The sequence below is a fragment of the Xenopus laevis genome, chromosome 8S, assembly GCF_017654675.1.
Source record: "Xenopus laevis strain J_2021 chromosome 8S, Xenopus_laevis_v10.1, whole genome shotgun sequence".
In the NCBI taxonomy this organism is placed as follows: domain Eukaryota; kingdom Metazoa; phylum Chordata; class Amphibia; order Anura; family Pipidae; genus Xenopus; species Xenopus laevis.
The window spans coordinates 99,874,163-99,895,324 of record NC_054386.1 but is presented as its reverse complement, the minus strand read 5'-3'; the positions used below and the strand labels follow the sequence as shown (position 1 = coordinate 99,895,324).

Genomic DNA, 21,162 nt, shown 5'->3' with positions numbered 1-21,162 from the left:
TGAGTTCCCCTTTAAATATGTGACATTGCAACATCTGTCTGTGCAGCAAACTAGTAGAAAAATAAACACATGATTCTGTCTGAAAACAAGCCAAACCGTGTGCTAATGACAAAATAACAGGGGAAAGATTTCCCAGGAGTGAGACCATTGTTAGTGAAATAGAGAATAATCGCAGGGAAGTCAATGAAAGAGAAAGATTCCGTTCTACTATTTCCCTGACAAACCCTGTGTGCTTATTAGCTTGCTCATTCTGCTCTCTGCATGATACAATGAGTTAAGCCATAGCTACTGTCCCAAGCTAGGATGGGCAATATAATCAATATTTCTAATTATGCAGCCCAAAAATATAGATACCAGGAATAGACACCAGGAATTGGTCATATGTGGTCATATTTACCCTCTCATCCCCATAAAAAAAAATGTCTGCCACTCTAAGGGGGTTATTTATTAAACTCTGAATGTAGAAATCAATTTATAAAAAAATTATACCCCGAGGATGAAAATATCCAAATCCGAAAATCCGCAATCTCCAAGCTGTCGAGGTCCTGTAGAAGTCAATGGCAAAGGTACCATTTCAAATCCCGTCTGCACTGATTTTTAGGCTACAATCTAAAAAATTTGAGCGTTTCAGCAAAAACCCCGAAAAAATTCTAATTTCTTGAGCAAAACCCCACCAAATTTGGGTTTTTCGCAAAAATATTTTTTATAGGTTTTTACCGAAACTATTTTTTCAAGCTTTTTCCATGATAAATAAGTTCCAATTAGAAATTGGGAGTTGGTCTGCCTTTTTTTTCCCAAAAATTCTGAGATAAATTCAGACTTTGATAAATGGGCCTCCCTGTGTGGGCAAGATAGCACCTTACCAAGAAAGGAAAATGATAGAGGGAAATTTGTTTTGAATTTTGCTACTGAGTAAGTGAATGGAATGAGCAGTGAAGGAACGCTATTAGTTCCTAACATTGGAGTTGCAGGGAAAAATGGGAAAGCAAAAGAAAGAGCAGTGGAAAAATGGTGGAAGGTCGGGGTGACACAAGATGTGTTTTTGGTGGAGAAAGGGATATTAAGCAACCGGTACAAATGAAATATAGATCATTCTAAAAAAAGTGTGGGGAAACTAAAAGGTGTGGAGGAAGGGAGAGCAATAGATCAGTATTTGCATATATAAAAGACAAGGAACGTGATCAGTAGGAAATGGGTTGACATGAAGCGAAGTGGAATGTTGGTTGAAGAATCCTTGGGATTTACATTAGATTTTATAATGGCTTTATTATGGCTTCATGGTATCTCTGGCTTTGGAGACTTTCAATTATGAGGGGAAAAAGTGTTAATTTGAGTGGAAATCGACTTATGGTGTTACTGTGTCAAAGCCAGATATTCTTAATTACCACAGAACATTTTGGCCAGGTTGAGAATTTAAGAGGTCTAGAAGAAGAAGAGGAGTTGAAGATAACTGTGGACAACTGTGGATGACAAGTTATAAGTAAAATGTGGAAAAGGATGTAGGATGAATGAATTAAATAAATCTAAAAGACAAAAAAGAGTATGGGGTTGACATGGATGAAGGGGATGCTAATAAACCACATAAAACCCCTCATAAACTAAATGATGGACTGAAGTTCCAAGTTAATCTCATGGTATCTCAGGCTTTAAAGACTTTCAATTGTGAGGTGGAAAAAAAGGGTTCAGTTGAGTGGAAATCAACTTATGGTTGTTACTGTGTCAAAGTCAGATAGTCTTAAACATGAGTTGGTGTTGCCACAGGGCAATTTGGTATTGTTGAGAGTTTGAGAGATCTAGAAGAAGAAGAGGAGTTGAAGACAACTGTGGATGACACGTTATAAATAAAATGTGAAAAAGGATGTAGGATGACTGAATTAAATACAACTAATAAACAAAAAAGTAATGGGTTGACATGGAAGAATGGGAATCCACAGAAGAAGGGGACTTTGAAGAGCCACATTAATTAAATGTTGGATTGAAGTTCCAGGTTAATATTAAATAATCTGAGAACCATAGTGATAGGGGTTGAAATATATGCACAATTCAACATGGCTAGTAAGTTTATTCAAGGCTGAGGTCTGGCGGGGGGGGGGCAATTTTAAGTTAGAGGTTGTCATTGTGGTGGAAGGTTTTGCATGACTGCAGACTGGGGTCTCCATCATTTATTAATTGGGAAGCATTAAAGCTAGAGTATATGATTATCAGAATTAAGGTGGGTTCTATAAACATCTTCTCTGCTCATTGTGACTGAGGAATATAACTCTGTTAAAGGTACAATAAAAAGGTATGATTAAAAATAATGGTCTGTTTTTGAAAAGGGTGGAACGCATATTTTTGTTAGAATCATAACAACAGAATAGGGTTACATTTAAAGAGATAGAGATGGGGGAAAGGTAATCCATGCTTCAAAATTGTCCATGACAGCTTTCATCTTGGATAGTCCATCTTTAAGTGATGGATAGGGGATGCCATTGAGTGTAAAAAAAATGTTATATCACCGATTTGGCCAGAAATTCAGCTTGAATCTCCTAAAAACCCAGAAGTTTCAGGAGGAGTGTTGAAATAGATATAGTTACTATACGAGTGATAATGAAACACTGTTTATATAATAATTGCAATGATGAGATTTTCCTTTTTGGCAAATGCAATATAAAAATTCAAAAGAACTTCAGAAGGATATTGTATTAACTTTGTAATTAGGTAGATGCGTTTTATTTAGACAGGATTGGTGCCTTGTTAAGGGAATGTTAGATACTGTAAAAATGCAGATATTATTTTTATATATTTAAAGGGGAACTGAAAATTTTATAATCACACTGAAATACAGTAGAACCCCTATTTTACATTTTTCAGGGGACCGGGAAAAAGTGGTGTAAAATCCAGGGAAATGTAAACTCAGGGAAATGTATTATACAGTACATAATATATAGGTGGGACCACAAAACAACAATGTAAAATGATGGAAAACTTAAAATCAGGGGATGTAAAATGGGGGTTCTACTGTAATAAGTTATCGAAATAAAATCAGTTAAAAATTCTGTACTGTTTCTGAAATAATCAAGTTTATGTTCACTATTCCTCTCTCAGCATCTGTTTCTCCTCATTCTGTCTTCATGCAGCAGTTGGGTGTCAGATATTCACGGGCAGTTAGATCCAAAAAGTATTTTTTTGACTACTTCGACCATCGAATTGGCTACTTCGACTTCGAATTGAACGATTCGAACTAAAAATCGTTCGACTATTCGACCATTCGATAGTCGAAGTACTGTCTCTTTAAAAAAAACTTCAACCCCCTACTTCGCCACCTAAAACCTACCGAGCATCAACGTTAGGAAGGTCCCCATAGGCTTTCCTAGGTTTTTTTGATCGAAGGAAAATCGTTCGATCGATGGATTAAAATCCTTCAAATCGTTCAATTCAACGATTTTTCCGCCGATCGAGCGAACGAAGGAAATGCGGTAAATCCTTCGACTTCGATATTCGGAGTCGAAGTATTTTACTTAGATGGACGAATATCGAGGGTTAATTAACACTCGATATTCGACCATAAGTAAATGTGCCCCTAAAACAGAAAAAATTAAGCTTCTTAAAATAATTCTTAAAAAATAGTTCTTAAAATAATTTGTTAAACAGGAAGAGAGAGAGAGAGAGAGAGAACAAAGAAATTTAGCACTTCCAGAGTCCAGAGAGATTTAATTTCCCATTTTAAAGGGGAAGTTTATTTTGAATGAACTGTTAGGAAGTTCTAAAGTTTCCTATTCTTAGCAACTGTTCAGCTGATCATTTGTTATGGTTTTTGAATGATTTGCCTTCCTATTCGGCCTTTATCCACGTTGGAGTTTTAAAAAAACGCTATCTGGAGTCAGTGGGTCACTGATCCTGGCAACCGGAAAACCGATGCTCTGTAAAGTGCTATCTCTATTGTTACTGTTACTATGCAAGTTCTATATCTTGGAGACCATCAAGCCATTCTATATGACAGTGTGTAAACAAATCAGGGAGGCAACAAGTGTAAAAATGTCGCATACAGCCTTGCGTAGATGTTAGAGATTTGTGATGTACAGCGATTTCGGATTTATATCATATGACGGGAAAACGACGGGTTAAGGCAGCTGCATTTGAAAACAGGAAAGAAAAAAAACAGAGAAAAAAAAAGGGTGAAAATTGTCCCTTTTTTTTGACTGAATGTTTCTATGGCAGCTAAATTGTTTTTCTACGACTCCATGGCAACTAAGCCAATCAAGACTTGTGGCTCGTATAAAGCCGGCCCGTTTTATAAATCTTCCAGCGCTCTCCAGCTTGCAATTAGAGCTGAAAAAAGAGAGATCAGAGGCTACTTTAAAAGTTTAGACTAATGGCTTCACCCGTGTCCCTCCAAATGTGTAATCTTTCCATTCAGCACACTCAGGGCACGGTGCTTGGCACAGCAGGTTGCACAGACTAGAAAGAAAGGTGGCGAAATGAGCCGCACTTGTTATGGTTTATGCCATGATCACCTGTAGACTGATATATTACATTTATTTTTATGTTCAGATTCAAAGACACGTGTGTGCCACCTTTGCTGGAGTGGTGTTCTGCTGGAGCATTTCCTTCTGCTCATGTACTTTGGACTTCTCCCTGGTTCACAGATGCAACACCTGGGCCACAAATTTGACCACCAATTTTCTCATTCTAAAGTGAAATTGATTTTAGTGAAAGCAGTTGGAACAGTTCTACCCGGCAACTGGTTCAGAAAGGCAGCAAGACCTGAAGGCTGATTTATCACCCCTTGGTACTATTTGCTGATTGGTTGAACAATTTTCTTTGGCCACTAAGAGCAGCTGAACCCCTCATGAGGAGCAGAAGAGTGATCAGCAGGTCACAATGGGAGCAGGGCTTGTGGGGAGTAAAATGGGATTTGTGGATAGTGTACAGGAGGGGTCTAGGGGTAGATCAGAGGGATGCCAATGTGTGTGTGGGTATTTTGTTTATTTTGTTCTATTTTGTTTATTTTGTTCTATTTGATATTTGGGCCCCCTAGGATGCACCAATTATTAGCTCACCTGGAGTGAGGTGCTAGGCCCTAAGGAGGTGATGGAGTAAATAATTCCAATATTCATTGGGGAGAAAGAATTTGGACAGCTAAAATCTACTAAGGACTAGTGATGCGAGTGTCAGCCTGAAAGCCATTGGTTGGGTGGGATTGGGCCAACATTCACACATTCTTTGGGGGTCGAGGCAGATTTGGCCTGAACTTCCTTCAGCCCACCCATGACCTTACTATGACACTCTTCCACCTCTGGCAGCTTATATTTATATTTGTGGGGCACGGTTTTATAACTACAAGTGACTTGCTGGGTCTGGTTGGGAGTGGGCAGGTTAGGGTCAGGTGAGGGTTGACTTATTGCTCACCCGCACATCACTACTAAGGATTGTAACTCTATAAATCAAGAAGGCATTTGACTGGTCAGAGCAACTGATTCCCCCTCTGTTATATGCCCAGGACTGAGCAACTAATGCCCCCTCTGTAATATGCCCAGGACTGAGCAACTAATGCCCCCTCTGTAATATGCCCAGGACTGAGCAACTAATGCCCCCTCTGTAATATGCCCAGGACTGAGCAACTGATGCCCCTCTGTTATATGCCCAGGACTGAGCACTATCACCCTTCCAAATCCTTACCCCCAGGCAAATCATCCATACACAGATGAAGGGTTTGGACAATTATTTTCAGCTCTGGAATGAATAATTCCAATATTTGTTGGGAAACAAGGATTCAAACAGGTGATACTGCCCAGTGCCCAGTGATACTGCTGAGCAGTACTGAGAGTATTATCACTCCATATAAAATAATGTCATTTGATTACTCAGTTGAACACATTGTGACAGTGACAGAAGTATGTTTCATATATCTGTGTTTGTGAAATGGTGAAATTGCCAGGAATCCTAGTTCCAGTTCCACAATCATTCATTCAGCCCCATGGTTTTCCAATGATCTGAAGATCCTGAACAGCAGCTAATGTTACATGATGCCTGAATGGAAATATCAGGTTGAGCTCTCACCTCTTGTGTAAGTGCAGGAAGTCTACAATTTCTTCTTCACTGTTGGGCTTGTTGGGGATTGTGACCGGCTCATCATGGAAAGGCTCATAGTAGTCAATTTCGTTTATCTTGAGGTCCAGTTTCTTAGCAACCTAAACAAGAAAAAGTCAAAAGATTAAACTTGATGGACGCGTCTTTTTTCAGCCTCAGCTACAAGTAACTAGCAACCAATAGGTGATGTGTGTATTTGAAGGCCGAGGCAACTGTCGGTTGTGTGGGTTCAGGTCGCAAAGGAATACTGTTGTCATGTGTTTGGGCAGATGGTGGATCCAGCTGCAGGGATTGCCAGACCTGAATTATCACTCATTTTACAGTTATTATTGTTCTTTGGTTCTGACTCCTGAGACAATGTAATTAGCTGTCTTGTGCTACATTGTTGCAGAACCCAGTACCAGCAGTACAGAGAATATATAAACAGCCGGACAGCAGACCATTGGCAATGTGCAATTAATGTATATTAGAAAGTTGCCTAGAATTGCAATTTAGGGGAGCCTGTATGTATGGTTTATATGCCCTTTAATTCAAGGAATGCATATCATTGCTTGTAGATAATTATTGTTATTATTTTGTTTTTAATCTGTCATGTTAGTCATCTTGCTATTCAGACAACTGCCTAGTTACTACGGCAACTGACCCTAGCCTCTAGATAGCAGTTTCAATCACTAACTGCGGAGATGAAAAACAGCAACAAAAAGCTCATTTAAAAACAAGCACACATAAGAACCAAACTGCCAATTGTCTTACTGTTCCTCTGTCTATATCAGAGATCCCCAAACTTTTGAACCCGTGAGCAACATTCAGAAGAAAAAGGAGCTGGGGAGCAACACAAGCATGAAAAATGTTCATAGGGTGCCAAATAAGAGCAGTGATTGGCCATTTGGTAGCCCCTATGTAGATTGTCAACCTACATTGAGACTGTTTGGCAGTTCACCTGGGTTTTATACAACCAAAACTTGCCTCCAAGCCTGGAATTCAAAAATAAGCTCCTCCTTTGAGGCCACTGGGAGCAACATCCAAGGGGGTTGGAGAGCAACATGTTGCTCACGAGCTACTGGTTGGGGATCACTGGTCTATATCATAACGATAGTTTAACCCAGTTCGCTGTCGAGTGACCGAGAATTTGGAAGCTTTTCGCGGGGCAGTTGCAACTCACCTTGCTGTCGAAAGTAGCAAAGAACGGGATGTAGGGGTGGAATTCCTCTGCTGCATCTAAGTAGGCCTTGTAATCTGAAAAAGAGAAAGACAGAATAGACATTTTATCAGTTGTTCATTCTCTCTGGGCAGGAGCGTTGTGTAGCCTCTTTAAAGGATTGCCTTCTTCTAAATAAAACATTTATTGAGAGGCCTCATTGTCCAAAGTCTTAATGGGCTGGAGGAACAAAGATGGCTCCACCAATTACACTGATGGGGAAGCCATTGAAGAGGTTCTACTTGAAAACAAGTGACAGACAATAGACAGAGGTGGCTAATAAGCATTAGTGAGCCTGGAGGCTTGGTTACATTTTCCATGACCCAATGTTCAATCTGTCTATTACTCAAGTGCCTAGCCAGGCCACCAAAGCTCCTCGTCGTTAGCTTTAAGAAGGGCTTAGATCAAGTGAGGGAATACAGGGATATGGGAGATAGCTCATAGTACAAGTTGATCCAGGGACTGGTCCCATTGCCATTTTGGAGTCAGGAAGGAATTTTTTCCCCTTTGAGGCAAATTGGAGAGGCTTCAGATGGGGGTTTCTGCCTTCCTCTGGATCAACTGGCAGTTAGGCAGGTTAAAATAGAGTTAAAAGTTTGAACTTGATGGGCGTGTGTCTTTTTTTTCAACCTACTATGTTAATATCATGATGGAAGCTAATGTCACTGGTAAAGCAAGTGCTAACTCTTTGCCCTGCAACAATAAAGCATTACACGCTCTTCATGTTGTAGATATTCCACCCCTCCATCCCTAACCCATCCCAATACCCGTTGCTCATCTTAGACTATAAATGGAGAAATGATCATCTCCCATAGAGAGTAGGTCAATGCAAGGTGTTTTGTCCGAATGATATTATTACGACCCCCTGTTGATACGTTTTGGCTATTAATGATCTTATAATGTTGGACTTTTTCATTTGTCTGTGATACCGGTAGAAAAGGGAATGATGATGTTAAGTTCTAGATGGATTGAGGTCTAGTCTTACATATTTTACGAACCTTGGGGTTTTATCTCGGGCAACCTGCACTCCGTGATAACGTCACAGACGGTGCTCTTGTTGGTTGTCCATCTTTAGAAGTGGACTATAAATTTAGCTGCGTGACATGGGGACTGCTGCATTATTAAAGGCCCTCTTGCTCCTTATCGTTCCACTGCATGAGTCGGAACATTTCAACGTATAATTTATATCCGGAGACTTCAGACTCCCAAATAAAAGAACTTTGTGTGAAATGACTCCAAGGGTGGGGGGGCCTCTACAAACCAGGAGTGTCTGACTACATTCAGAGGGATTACACTTGTCATGCTGTCCATGGTCTCAACCAACAATCTCTGATACAGGCACCTACTCATCTCAAGGGTTACTGACTGTCATCTTCGTGATCAGTGACTCATATCACCCATAGGGGGATTCCATTTACAAGTACTGGGAATACTTTAATTTTACACAAATGTATAATATACAGATGCAAACATATGACAGGCCTGTTACAATTGTATTAACATCTTTCCTTTTTTTTAATTTCATTAAATGTCTCTGTTCATATGACTTTGTTTATTTGATTTTGTAATGTATTCTCTTCAAATTAATTTATAAATCTAAATGAATAGGTATGTGTAATTATTATTATTCTGTAGTCCAGTAATATCCAAAATATTTTTTACCTGGCACTTTAGGGTCACTGACATCATTAAAAATGCAAAAGAACCCTCCAATGAGAATTCATCTAATCTGGCTCCCTTTTCTTTGTTCCTGCAACTGGAGCTGGAGGCTTTAAACACAGCTGTTTCCATCACAGAATAACTAAAGAGAACTTTATGCTGTATGGTATCAATAAAAATTACACAATCTCCCGATGTAAGATAACAGCAAGATAGCTGAAGTAGTGCTAGCAAGCAGCATTTTCATTCTTTTTTTGAATCTGGAATTTAGCTTTTGCAGGGTGGAATACTTATGGGTGTGTAATCTTGCATCCGTAATTCAGAATTCTTATTCGTTAATTGTTTTGCATCTGTAATTTTTTTTATAATTTATAAATTTTTAGGTCTGTAGCATTCTCATTGGTGAATTATTTTACATATATAATTAGGTATTCATTTATCTACACTAGACATTAACTAGGGGGTGCAGTGGGGTAGTTTTATTTATTGCTTAGACCCCAATCTGTGATTGCACAACCTAGGTTACAACACACATTTGGCATGGCCTCATGGGTAGTTAATGCAAAATGTATGCAGCTCACAGAAAACACTTAAAGGGATCCTGTCATCAGAAAACATGTTTTTTTCAAAACACATCAGTTAATAGTGCTACTCCAGCAGAATTCTGCACTGAAATCCATTTCTCAAAAGAGCAAACAGATTTTTTTATATTCAATTTTGAAATCTGACATGGGGCTAGACATTTTGTCAATTTCCCAGCTGCCCCTGGTCATGTGACTTGTGCCTGCACTTTAGGAGAGAAATGCTTTCTGGCAGGCTGCTGTTTTTCCTTCTCAATGTAACTGAATGTGTCTCAGTGGGACCTGGATTTTACTATTGAGTGCTGTTCTTAGATCTACCAGGCAGCTGTTATCTTGTGTTAGGGAGCTGCTATCTGGTTACCTTTCCATTGTTCTTTTGTTTGGCTGCTGGGGGGAAAAGGGGAGGGGGGCGATATCACTCCAACTTGCAGTACAGCAGTAAAGAGCACAAGTCACATGACTTGGGGCAGCTGGGAAATTGACAATATGTCTAGCCCCATATCAGATTTCAAAATTGAATATAAAAAAATCTGTTTGCTCTTTTGAGAAATGGATTTCAGTGCAGAATTCTGCTGGAGCAGCACTATTAACTGATTCATTTTGAAAAATTCTTTTTTTCCCATGACAGTATCCCTTTAAGGTGGTCATACATGCAGAGATCCTCTTGTTTGGCGAGGTTGCGCCCTAATATGTCCAAAGATCAGATCAGAATGCAAGGAGGTTTGAACGAGGACCACATCAACAAACCATTGTGGTCCTTAATCCGATTTCAAACCTGTTTGATTGTCATCTGCCCGATTTCTGGCCAGATAACGATCAGGGAATCCCGTCGGAGAGCCCTATATACCACCCAATAAGCTGCTGACCTTTAGTTATTGTGACAAGTTCGCTGTCAGTCTTCATTTTTAATTTCCTACCATCCTGTTAAGGCATGAGGGTATTAGGATATTGTGCAAACCAAATGACCACCAGGCGAGGGTCATTGTAATAAAATGAAAGTCATACCCAGTTATTTCAGATGCAATGTCATTTCCATATAAGATAAAAATAATAAAAAATCATATTCAAGTATTAGCTGTTTGTGTCATATTTATGAAACCCCCCTCCTCGGCATGGAATCTTTGAGCTGTGAATGTCACAATGTGGCCTTGTTTTTTAAGAATTGCCTGAAACATTTGGCGGTGCACAGGCTGGTGCTTATGAGGGTGTAAATCGGGACTAGATGAAACGACATGCATGATATTTATTTTGAAGGCCCCCTGGTTAGTGACATTTCTGCTCATGCTGAGCTGGAGGTTGAAGCATCAGACAAAGCCAATTAGAGGGAGGGATTTTGTTCTGGTGCCAGTTTAGTCGTGCTGCGAGAAGCAGGTTTTTCTCCCTGTGTTGTCTTGATGTATCATGCAAGATGGAAAGGAGAGGTACAGTATGAGACAACTTGCTCAGTTTGTATGTCTCAAGATTAATAGTTTTCCCTCTGTTGCCTGTTCAACTAGAATATCATTGTCCAGTTTGTAGCTTATATAAACCAGACATGTTTGGTTCCTCTCAGCCCTCATATAAATGTGCATTCTCATCAATCAAGGGGCGTGCTATTCTCCATTCTTGCTAAAGCCAAATCCATTGGGTGCCATATTGGTATACATGAACAACATAAGTGGTGTAGTGGTAAGAATGGTGGCAGTTTGGAGCAGGGTGGCAGTTTTCACTTGAAAAAATGAGGTGGAGTTGGATGGGGGGTGGTAGGGAAGTGTCCTCAAACTTAAGTTGGCCATGTGTTTAGCCAGGTTGTCAATTGAGGAGATTGGTAACATGTGGAGAGCGTATTGGAATGCTGAGCTCTTGTGTCAACAATAGGAGTTCCGTGGGAGATGGAGAAATACTATTGGCCATAGACCTCATTTGAAGTGTACTGTCCCTGGCAACCACATTTTCTACTTGACTTTGAAAGGCTCTGTTTTGGTACTAAACCAAAAGTTACTACCTAGTCTTCCAGCTCTATAGTAGGTCAGATGGCCTTTCAGTCTTTACATAGACCCTATATAAAATAGTACAGATAAATATATGTTAAAATGATATAGTTTTATCTTTAGGCTATAAAAAGAAAACTCAGTATCTGGAGGCCTTAGGACTAAAGTTTCTTTGTGGATTTTAAAATGTACTCTAAATCCTCCCCATTGTCCCTGCCGAGCCCTCTCTACTCTGCCCAAATCCCCCGGTATTGTGAATCTGCTGAGTGCCCAACTTTGAGCTTAGTTGATCTCTTACTCTTGGAAACTCACACATAGGAAACTCCTATTTTAAAGGTATAATTCACCGTCAGCATTTCCGCTGTTCTGTACTGAACCCTGCAACACAGCGTTGTGTGGACTGCACTGAACTGGTCTGGCAAAGAATGTTATTTTATATAAATTTAGTCATCTGTATAACTCAGCCTGTGGGTCTCTGATATGCCAGGACCTTGTGTGACATTAGAAGAGAGGAAAATTCTACAAAAAACGCAAAAATTATAGTATAGGTTAGGTTTTCTATAAAACAATGTGCCTACCATTGAATATTGGACCCTGGAGTAGTGTTTTTATTGACATGGATGCCATTTGCACTTACGATCAGAATCTTCATTCTTGAAGTATCCAATGAGCTTTTGATCCTCGTCAATGTTTTCGAATGCGGCAAGTTCATGACTTCCCTCAATAAACTCTACGGGGTCCTCAAGTACCTGGAAAACAGTATTGACAAATGTGTTGACTCCTTTAAATTGAGTTGACCTCGGTGTTACAGACCAAGTAAATATTAGGAGACTTCTGAATAAACATTTGAGATGCAAAACATTTTCATAAAGTCGATTTATTCCCGAAACCTGAATATTAATGGTTGGGCCTTTTAGTTAGTACTGGTCTTATCTACAGTGGGGGCCTTTTTATTACCAGCTGTAAAGCTGGTGGCAATATAGGTCTTCTGTAGTTACTGGACTACAAAGACAAGACAAGTTCCTATGAGTAGGGATGTAGCGAACGTCGGAAAAAAAGTTTGCGAACATATTCGCGAACTTGCGCAAAAACGCGAGCGGTTCGCGAACGGTTCGCGAACCCCATAGACTTCAATGGGAAGGCGAACTTTAACATCTAGAAAAGACATTTCTGGCCAGAAAAATGATTTTAAAGTTGTTTAAAGGGTGCAACGACCTGGACAGTGGCATGCCAGAGGGGATCAAGGGCAAAAATGTATCTGAAAAATCTGCCTGTGTGTGCTTGGAAGAGATAGTGTAGGGGGAGAGCTGTTAGTGATTTCAGGGACAGATGATAGTAAGTTTGCTGGCTAGTAATCTGCTTGATACTGCTCTGTATTGGAGGGACAGAAGTCTGCAGGGATTTGAGGGACATTTTAGCTTAGGTAGCTTTGCTGGCTAGTAATCTACTGTTCTCTTTAAACAACTGCCATACGTTGACCTTGTAGGCATTGTTTGCCCAGTTTTTTTGGACGCAGCCACTGAAGCACAGTTGCCAGAAAAAATATGCCATATAAATGCTGAAAATAGTCATTTTTCGCCATACGTTGACCTTGTAGACATTGTTTGCCCAGTTTTTTTGGACGCAGCCACTGAAGCACAGTTGCCAGAAAAAATATGCCATATAAATGCTGAAAATAGTAATTTTTCGCCATACGTTGACCTTGTAGACATTGTTTGCCCAGTTTTTTGGTTGCAGCCACTGAAGCACAGTTGCCAGAAAAAATATGCCACATAAATGCTGAAAATAGTCATTTTTTGCCAAAAAAAGTGGACTCCGGTGTTTTTTCTGGAGACGGTAATATTATGGATATTTAGACAGAATGGGAACAAGGTCACACAGCTCGATGGCGGGTTGAAGAAAACAGTGTGCAAATAATGCCTACAAGGCCAACGTATACACTACTACAGCGGTGGATACGGATTACGTAAAATATATTATGGCTGCTTGAAAAAAGTGACTCCGGTGTTTTTTCTGGAGACGGTAATATTATGGATATTTAGACAGAATGTGAACAAGGTCACACAGCTCGATGGCGGGTTGAAGAAAACAGTGTGCAAATAATGCCTACAGGGCAAATAATGCCTAAAAGGTCAACTTATACACTACTACAGCGGTAGTAAAATAAAAAAAAGTAAAATAAAAAAAAAATGAATATTAAAAAAAAAAAATTAAAGTTGGTGCTGCTGAACTACTAGGAGCAGCAGATTAGCACACCAGTCCCACTCCCCAACACTGCTAGACTAATAGCACTGGGCTCTTATAGTAGTAGTAGTAGTAGTAGTAGTAAAACAACAAAAAAATAAATAAAAGCAGTCCTTACAAGGACTACTGTTATTGCAGCAGTCAGCAGATGAGATCAGAAGCAGGACAGCTGCCCACTGCAGCTACATACAGAGCACTGCAGTAGAAGGTAGATTACTAGCCAGCAAAGCTACCTAAGCTTAAATGTCCCTCAAACCCCTGCAGACTTCTGTCCCTCCAATAACAGAGCAGTATCAAAACGATTACTAGCCAGCAAACTTTCAACTGTCCCTGAAATCACTAACAGGCAGCAGCTCTCTCCCTACACTATCTCTTCAGCACACACAGGCAGAGTGAAAAAACGCTGCAGGGCTTCGGTTTTTATAGGGAAGGGGAGTGGTCCAGGGGAGAGCTTCCTGATTGGCTGCCATGTACCTGCTGGTCTGGGGTGAGAGGGCAAAAAAAAGCGCCAACAATGGCGAACCCAAAATGGCGAACGTCGCGCGACGTTCGCGAACTTCCGGCGAGCGCGAACACCCGATGTTCGCGCGAACAAGTTCGCCGGCGAACAGTTCGCGACATCTCTACCTATGAGTTCTTCCTACATAATTGCTCTTACAAAGGTAAATGGTGGAATAAAAAGGAAAACAGGATCTTCTATCTGTGTAAAAAAATAGGTATTGAATCTTTTGTATAATTCCAAATTGAATTCTAGTTTCTGTTTTATTAAAGGGATTCTGTCATAATTTTTATGATGTAGTTTCTATTTCTAAATTACACTGCAAATAATTTTACTCTACAATTTAAAATTTCATTCCTGAACCAGCAAGTGTATTTTTTTTAGTTGTAATATTGGCGTGTAGGTGTGAATGTGTCTCAGTGGGACCTGGATTTTACTATTGAGTGCAGTTCTTTGATCTACCAGGCAGCTGTTATCTTGTGTTAGGGAACTGCTATTTGGTTACCTTCCCCTTGTTCTGTTGTTAGGCTGCTTGCCTTGCAGTGCAGCAGTAAAGAGTGACTGAAGTTTATCAGAGCACACATCACATGACTGGGGACAGCTGGGAAACTGACAATATGTTTAGTCCCATGTCAGATTTCAAAATTAAATAAAAAAATATATGTTTGCTTTTTGAAGAAACAAATTTCAGTCTGTCACTAAAAGCTTAGCCGATCAATATGTCCGTTCCCTTTCCCTTGTATAAAATCCAGTACACAAACTTGTGCACGTTTGTTCCTCTCTCAGCTGGGGTATAGATGATTTGAAGACAAATCAATGGTAAAATGTCTGTGAATTATCTTTTTTTGCCATTATTTATGGAAAAAATACATTTTTGTAAAACAGCTAGCCACAGCAACACAGCTGATGGTGTAATTATATAGATATCCTCTTGGCCTTTACTCTTGCCAGAAGGGTATAAGGAAAACTCTAAATTAATCCCTGCATTGATCAAAAAGCAGATCTTAACCTTGTACTGAATTGGGAATGTATTTGCTTTGTAGGCTGCACCCAGCATGCTCTTGGCTTCAGCTATATCCTGGAGGTATAATTGGGGTCAGCAGGGATTTCATTCTGTAAATATTGGCCAAATTCATTTGTCTGCATCCAAATAAAATGCCCAGTAACCAAAGGCCATAAAATATATATACATACAGGTATAGGACCTGTTATCCAGAATGCTCAGGATCTGGGGTTTTCCGGATAATGGATCTTTCTGTAATTTGGATCTTTAAACCTTAAGTCTACTAGAAAATCATGTAAATATTAAATAAACCCAATAGGCTGGTTTTGCTTCCAATAAGGATTAATTATATCTTAGTTGGGATCAAGTACATGTTACTGTTTTATTATTACAAAGAAAACTGAAATCATTTTGAAAAATTTGGATCATTTGGATAAAATAGAGTTTATGAGAGATGGCCTTTCCATAATTCGGAGCCCCAAACTAACTAATAGAGCCCGCACTCTGGGGGTATCGCAAGGACACTTGCACCGGGAGCTCCTAGTTGGGCATAGTGCATGTGCATAAAGTGCTTCTGACGTCAACCGCATGCGTGTAATGAGCAAGTCACAGCATTCGCTCATTATGCATATGTGTGCACCAACCGCTTGTACAGGGAGCTCCCTCCTGGTGTGAGAGCCTAGCGCTGGTGGGGGCAATTTAAAAAAAAAAATACTGTTACCCCGAACAGGAGTCAGGGCTGGATTTACTATCCAGGTGCTTCTAGGTCGGTTCCACTCACCCCATCTCCTTCTCCTTCCCCAATCTTCTTCTTCTCCTGCCCATCCCCTCCCCTTCCCCTTCCCATCCCATCCCACCCCTTTCCTTTCTCCTTCTACTCCGTGTCCCCTCCCCTTCCACATCCCCTCCTCTTTCCTTTCTCCCTCTCCTCCCTGTCCCCTACCCTTCCCAGTCTCCTTCTCCTCCCTGTCCCATCCCCTCCCCTTCCACATCCCGTTCCCTTTCCTTTCTCCTTCTCGTCCCCTCCCCTACCACATCCCGTCCACTTTCCTTTCTCCTCCCCGTCCCCTCCCCATCCCGTCCCCTTTCCTTTCTCCTTCTCATCCCCTCCCATTCCACATCCCCTCTCCTTTCCTTTCTCATTCCCCTCCCCTCCCCTTCCCATCCCCTTTCCTTTCTCCTCCCCTTCCCATCCTGTCCCCTTTCCTTTCTCCTTCTCGTCCTCTCCTCTTCCACATCCCCTCTCCTTTCCTTTCTCATTTTCCTCCCCTTCCCGTCCCCTTTCCTTTCTCCTCCCCGTCCCCTCCCCTTCCCGTCCCCTTTCCTTTCTCCTCCCCTTCCCATCCCGCCCCTTTCCTTTATCCTTCTCGCTCCCTCCCCTTCCACATCCCCTCTCCTTTCCTTTCTCATTTTCCTCCCCTTCCCATCCCCTTTCCTTTCTCCTCCCCGTCCCCTCCCCTTCCCGTCCCCTTTCCTTTCTCCTCCCCTTCCCATCCCGCCCCTTTCCTTTATCCTTCTCGCTCCCTCCCCTTCCACATCCCCTCTCCTTTCCTTTCTCATTTTACTCCCCTTCCCGTCCCCTTTTCTTTCTCCTTCCTGTCCCCTCCCCTTCCAAATCCCATCCCCTCCCCTTCCCTGTCTCCTTCTCCTCCCCTTCCCCTCTATTTCTACTTCCTGTCCTTTATATGCGCACATGCACAGGTAGAACTGCACTGGAGACATGTGGGATATTTTCAAAAAGTCTATTCTTCGCATCTATTTTATTACATGTAATTTTTCCCTTGTTTGATCCCAACCTGAGTGGGTTTTTGTCACAGAGACAGACATTACTTACATCCAACAAGAATTCAACCAGAGTATCTGCAGCAAATTCCCCATCATACTCGATAACCTCGTCATCTTTGAATACGTAGATACTGTCTTCTTCATCCAGTCCTGAGGAACAGAAAGAGAGAGGGTCAGTGGTCTGGACTTGCCAGTAGTTCTGTATGGTGGGTGCCTTCATGCTGACTTCAGACGGACCTGAGAGGGGCCCCCAGTGCAAAGAGTGATGTCACTATTGCTGCCTTGATCACCCATAAATAACCTCCATGGCTCATTATCATTCCCATCATGTATGCACATATTGTCAGCAAGTGCTGCTGTTCTTTGCTACATTATAATGGGGGTGGGGGCAAGAAAGCATCACATACAGCATGAGGTATGAAAAGCTGTGCACCTGTGGTCTATCGATAGAAGTAAGCAAACCCGTAAAGAATTAAAGGAACAGTTCAGTGTAAAAAAAAAAACTGGGTAAATAGTATGTACACAATAAAAATGTTTCTGATATAGTTAGTTAGTTAGTTAGTTGCCAGCTCTCTAACTCTGAGTTAGTCAGTGACTATAAGGGGGGCCACATGGGACATAACTGTTCAGTAAGTTCATAATTGATCCTCAGCATTCAGCTCAGATTCAAAAGCAACAGTTATGACCCATGTGGCCTCCCCTCAAGTCACTCATTGGTTACTGCCTGGTAACCAATCAGGGGAAAGCACGAGAGCTGAAAAGCAGGAAGTAGTGTTCTGGCTATTATGTTACACATTCAGTCACTCCAGCCTTTATACATTACATTTTAGGTTAACTAACTATATTAGATACATTTTTTATTTTGCACAGCCTATTTATTTACCCAGTTTTATTTTTACACTGAACTGTTCCTTTAAACTGCTGCATTGATGTAGTAGTGTGGTGCTCCTCAGAACAAGCTCAGTAGGACAGCAATTCCCTTCTTTTCTAAGCACTGCAGACTGTTCTATGGGACAGAACTTTCCCTGCTGAATAAAATAAGTGAGAGTCACATGACTCAGTTTCCTGCATTTCCTTCCTATTATGTTGTTCCCACCTGTTTATTGGGGATTTATACAATACACAGCTTCCTGCCGCTTCCTCTCCCTCCGACTACCCTCACCCCCTCAACTTTCTCTGTATCTACTGTGTCTGTAAATCTCTAACTTGGGGAGGCACATTTATCAAGGAGTTTTTTTGAACTCCCCTAAATTCCAATGAATTCGAAATTCGGCAGGGTTTAGGTGGCGAATTGTCGAATTTGAATTCTTAAAGAGCAGAGAACGATAAATCTCGAAATACGATACTGAAAAAAATTAATCTGCCCCTTGGAGGCACATTTATCAAGGATCGTATTTCGAATTCACGTGAGTTTTTTTGAACTCCCTTAAATTCGCATGAATTCGATATTCGACTGGCCAAAATGTATATTCGATTCAAATTCAATCAAATTTGATTCGAGTTTTTTCTCCGAAAAAAAGCTTTAATGTCAGGAAGACTGCAAACATCTCCAAATTGATCCCCGTACCTCTCCGATTGACTTAAACAGTAATTTGTCAGGTTTTAGGTGGGAATGATCGAATTCGAATTCTTAAAGAGCAAAATTCAAATTGAAATTTTTTTAAAAACTCAAGTCGAGTTTGGATAATTCCCTTGTTGAATTTGAGAGTTTGAGACCATAAAAAAATAAATCTTACAGTAGAGGGAATTTAGAATTCATGTGAGTTTTCTAACTCCCTTAAACTCCCATGAACTTGAAATTCAACCAATCAAAATGTATTATTAAAATCGAATTTTTAAAACTCGAATGAATTTAAAAGACCGGACAGCTCGAATTGAATTTGATTAGACCTCTCCCATTGACTTAAACAGTAAGGTTTTAGGCGGTGGCAGGTTTTAGGTGGCCAATAGTCGAATGCGAATTCTTAAAGGGCCAGAGTATGATTAATCTCAAAATTCAAATTCAATTTCAGAGAATGATTAATCACGAAACTCCAATTACATTTTTTTTAAAGAACTCTAATCGAGTTTGGATTATTCCCTAATCGAATTTGAGAGTTTTAACCATTAAAAAATTTGAAAATTCTAATTTGAATTTTCAATTCGACCCTTAATAAATCTGCCCCATAATGTCTCTCTATATCTACCTATCATCTATCTGTCTGTCTGTCAGCCTATCTATCATCTTTCCATTAGGCCCTGGAAGGAGAAAGAGCATTGGGTTGGATAAAGGCATTATGTTAGGAAGTTTCTTAGGTTTCCTTAGTATCTTGCTAGTTATTGATCTTCCATGTTATTGCTTGTTCTGATCTAATGTGAGCAGCCAGCGTTGCAATGGGTGGCATAAATGCAGGAAAACGCTTGATGCAGTTACTACACGTAAGCTCCAGGGACAAGGATATGCGTCATGATTACAATAAGCTTATGAAGCCAAAAACGCAAGCAATTTGGTAATTCAGCCAGCTGGGCAGATTGTGTCTCCAGGAGATCTGTTGGCAGACCAGCCCAAAATCACTCATCAAGTAAAAATATTTGATCACATGGGTGATTTATACTCAGATAAATAAAAGCGATGAACAAGCTGCCGCAGGCATACTGGAATCAATAGAGGACTGAAGCCAAGCATAGGTGCTTACTCCATTTCCCAAATCTGTGACCATATAAAGACACAAGGTGGAAATGCATTTATTAAAAGTGATAATGTACCCCCTACTGTAAATGATAAGGATATTAGAAGTCACTGAGGGGTTGTTCTGTGACCATATAAAGGCACAAGGCTGCAGGCTGAGTTATACAGGGAACTCTGAGTATCACTCATGTATTATAAGGGATAATGTACCCCCTACTGTAAATGATAAGGATATTACAAGTTACTGAGGGGTTGTTATGTGACCATATAAAGGCACAAGGCTGCAAGCTGAGTTATACAGGGAACTCTGAGTATCACTCATGTATTATAAGGGATAATGTACCCCCTACTGTAAATAATAAGGATATTAGAAGTCACTGAGGGGTTGTTCTGTGACCATATAAAGGCACAAGGCTGCAGGCTGAGTTATACAGGGAACTCTGAGTATCACTCATGTATTATAAGGGATAATGTACCCCCTACTGTAAATGATAAGGATATTAGAAGTTACTGAGGGGTTGTTATGTGACCATATAAAGGCACAAGGCTGCAAGCTGAGTTATACAGGGAACTCTGAGTATCACTCATGTATTATAAGGGATAATGTACCCCCTACTGTAAATGATAAGGATATTAGAAGTCACTGAGGGGTTGTTCTGTGACCATATAAAGACACAAGGCTGCAGGCTGAGTTATACAGGGAACTCTGAGTATCACTCATGTATTATAAGGGATAATGTACCCCCTACTGTAAATGATAAGGATATTAGAAGTTACTGAGGGGTTGTTATGTGACCATATAAAGGCACAAGGCTGCAAGCTGAGTTATACAGGGAACTCTGAGTATCACTCATGTATTATAAGGGATAATGTACCCCCTACTGTAAATGATAAGGATATTCGAAGTCACTGAGGGGTTGTTCTGTGACCATATAAAGGCACAAGGCTGCAGGCTGAGTTATACGGGGAACTCTGAGTATCACTCATGTATTATAAGGGATAATGTACCCCCTACTGTAAATGATAAGGATATTAGAAGTCACTGAGGGGTTGTTCTGTGACCATATAAAGGCACAAGGCTGCAGGCTGAGTTATACAGGGAACTCTGAGTATCACTCGTGTATTATAAGGGATAATGTACCCCCTACTGTAAATGATAAGGATATTAGAAGTCAAGTGACATCACTGAGCTAAGATGAGAACATTTAGTATATTCATATGGATATATTAGGCTATTAATGGTTGCTGTGTTATACTGTTCACTCACTCACTCAGGCAATAGAAACTTGTATTATAGTGTGTGTATCTATTAGTCAGAAACCCAAACTCTCCTGTGTAATAAACCTTTTTCACCCACCCTCATTACCCCCTTAGTAAAAACACTGCCAGAAACAACAGATTCTGCCCACAGACACACAGATGGAGCTGCTCTCCCACACACTATTTATCAGAACACCAGTCAGCTAACCTTTTTAATTACTAT

At 40.5% G+C, this 21,162-nt stretch overlaps 1 protein-coding gene across 1 annotated transcript in view; it reads right to left on the bottom strand.

Moving 5' to 3' along the window:
- Positions 1–21,162, bottom strand: part of casq1.S (calsequestrin 1 S homeolog) — a 55,851-nt gene that overhangs the window by 14,545 nt on the left and 20,144 nt on the right. Inside the window, 4 exon segments of the mRNA NM_001086758.1 lie at positions 6,043–6,173; positions 7,235–7,308; positions 12,118–12,229; positions 17,061–17,161. Coding sequence (NP_001080227.1) covers positions 6,043–6,173; positions 7,235–7,308; positions 12,118–12,229; positions 17,061–17,161 — 418 coding nt within the window.